This window comes from Cryptomeria japonica, chromosome 2, assembly GCF_030272615.1.
Source record: "Cryptomeria japonica chromosome 2, Sugi_1.0, whole genome shotgun sequence".
NCBI lineage: Eukaryota > Viridiplantae > Streptophyta > Pinopsida > Cupressales > Cupressaceae > Cryptomeria > Cryptomeria japonica.
The window spans coordinates 277,159,800-277,161,708 of record NC_081406.1 but is presented as its reverse complement, the minus strand read 5'-3'; the positions used below and the strand labels follow the sequence as shown (position 1 = coordinate 277,161,708).

At 44.1% G+C, this 1,909-nt stretch overlaps 1 protein-coding gene across 1 annotated transcript; it reads right to left on the bottom strand.

The window, feature by feature from the left end:
- Positions 1-306: 306 nt before the first annotated feature.
- Positions 307-1,544, bottom strand: LOC131030478 (protein EXORDIUM-like 2). Its single transcript, XM_057961319.1, has one exon. It carries the CDS (start codon positions 1,449-1,451, stop codon positions 483-485), a length of 969 nt encoding a protein of 322 aa, XP_057817302.1. The 5' UTR covers positions 1,452-1,544; the 3' UTR covers positions 307-482.
- Positions 1,545-1,909: the final 365 nt, after the last annotated feature.

Below are 1,909 nucleotides of genomic sequence, written 5' to 3'. Positions count from 1 at the left end.
TAATTTTTTAAACAAAATTGAAATTAATTGCCAACTTTCATATAAAACAAATATTATTTTTACACAATCACAATAAATAAATAAATAAATAAATTTCACCCTAAGAAGATTAAGTCTTTTAAAGATCCTCTACCATAATTTTATATGGCGTAATTCCCTTTGTATCACTAAGATGAGAAATGCCTTTCCCCTTTGCTTAGAGTGATATTCTAGATTGGATTCATAAACTACTTATTCGGAAAATAAATTATGATTTAGCTTTTATCGGCCATCGGCCTAAATTTAGAACGTAGCCAAGACAAGACAAATAAAATCTCTTCAAATTGCCAATATGGAGGTATTATTTTGCAGCGTTTCTTACACTCAATTTAGGCACACTGGACTACATATATTGAACGGACCTTCAGCAGAAACAGTTCTTTAAAGGCTTTCTCAGTAGCGATTAAGAAATAATGGAATTACCGGTATCGACATGAAAAAATTTACGCGACAGAAGTTTTACACTGAAGAGTAGAGGGATTCCACATTGCGGGTACTAGAAACTCCCGATTGTTGACACCATAAGCGTTGAAGCTCGCTTTACTTCTCTTGTCCACCAGCAAATCTCCCGCATAGCCCGGGTACGCTCCCTTTCCAAATATTCCACTACACGCCGTCACTGCCTCCTGCGGTGCCAGTGCACTCCCTTGGTAATACCCACTGTTGAACGGATTTGTAGCTGTTCCCGCCACAACCGCCGCAATATTTATAATCATTCCATCCACACCCACATCTCCGTTTGGTGGAATAAGAGGCGGCGTGGGAGGGCCGTACAGAGGCGCCGCAAAAGGCCACGCGCATTGCCCCGGGCATTGAACTCCCGAATTCCCAACCCATCCCAACAAAATCGTACTTCTCTTGGAAACAGAAACCGAGTCATGGAAACCGCACGAGTTCATGCAGAATCTCTCCACAAAAACGTCGTCTGCAGTGAGCACGAGATAAATTCCTCTTTTGTCCGAGGGAAACAATCGTTTAGCCAACGCCCCTTTCACCAGAAGAGCAATTTGGCTTCTCTTGAGATTCTTGCCGAGGGAATACAAACCATCGGAGGCCTGCCCTCCAATCTTTACAGTCCCGGAGACGCCTTTCCGGGTTGAGTCGGTGTAGCGTTGCGTGGTCGCCCACCAGATGCTAACCGATGGCTGCCGGTTTGGAATGGCGTTGGGTGCTCCCAACGACGAGACAAAGTCGGTAATGGTGGCTTTCTGGGAGGGGGTGAATTTGCCATACCAGAGAATATAGACGTTGATCGAAGCGGGGCCTGTGAGAAGAGGCCCCTTGTGATATTGCAGCACAAGGGGAGCCGAGGGAACTAGCGCGGACAACTTTCTTCCTTGACCAGAAGAAATGGCTAGTGGCAATGCCATAGAAGAGCATAGGAAAAGAAGCAGGAAGCGCAAGCTTTCCATGTTTGGTTTTCCACAAACTCTCAAGCTTTCTGAAACTTATTGAAGCAAAAGGAAAATGGCTTAATGAGTAAAATGGGACAGTGAGAAACATGGACCAGGTTATGGCTTTATAAGGTGGTATTCTGAGAAGAATTTGGAAGTCGGTCATATATCATCTTCGAAAAGGCTGGCAAATAGCTGGACATCACCCATTTATCACAGACAGACGACAAAGTTGAAGTCGGCGGGTGGATGAGAAGTAAACATTTTGAAGGTTAGATACGAGGAGTGTGTTGAATATTGTGAGGTTCCCGAATAGTCGGGTAGGCGAATCATTCCAAATGAAACCAGAAGATGTTATGGACTAGACAACAATAGAGTGGGCTGTTCTCGTCACGTTTCCTTCCCAGCATCTATACCGACCACAACCCATAGCTTTTTGCATTAAATGCTGCCAGTAACGACCAAAAACTTAAAGC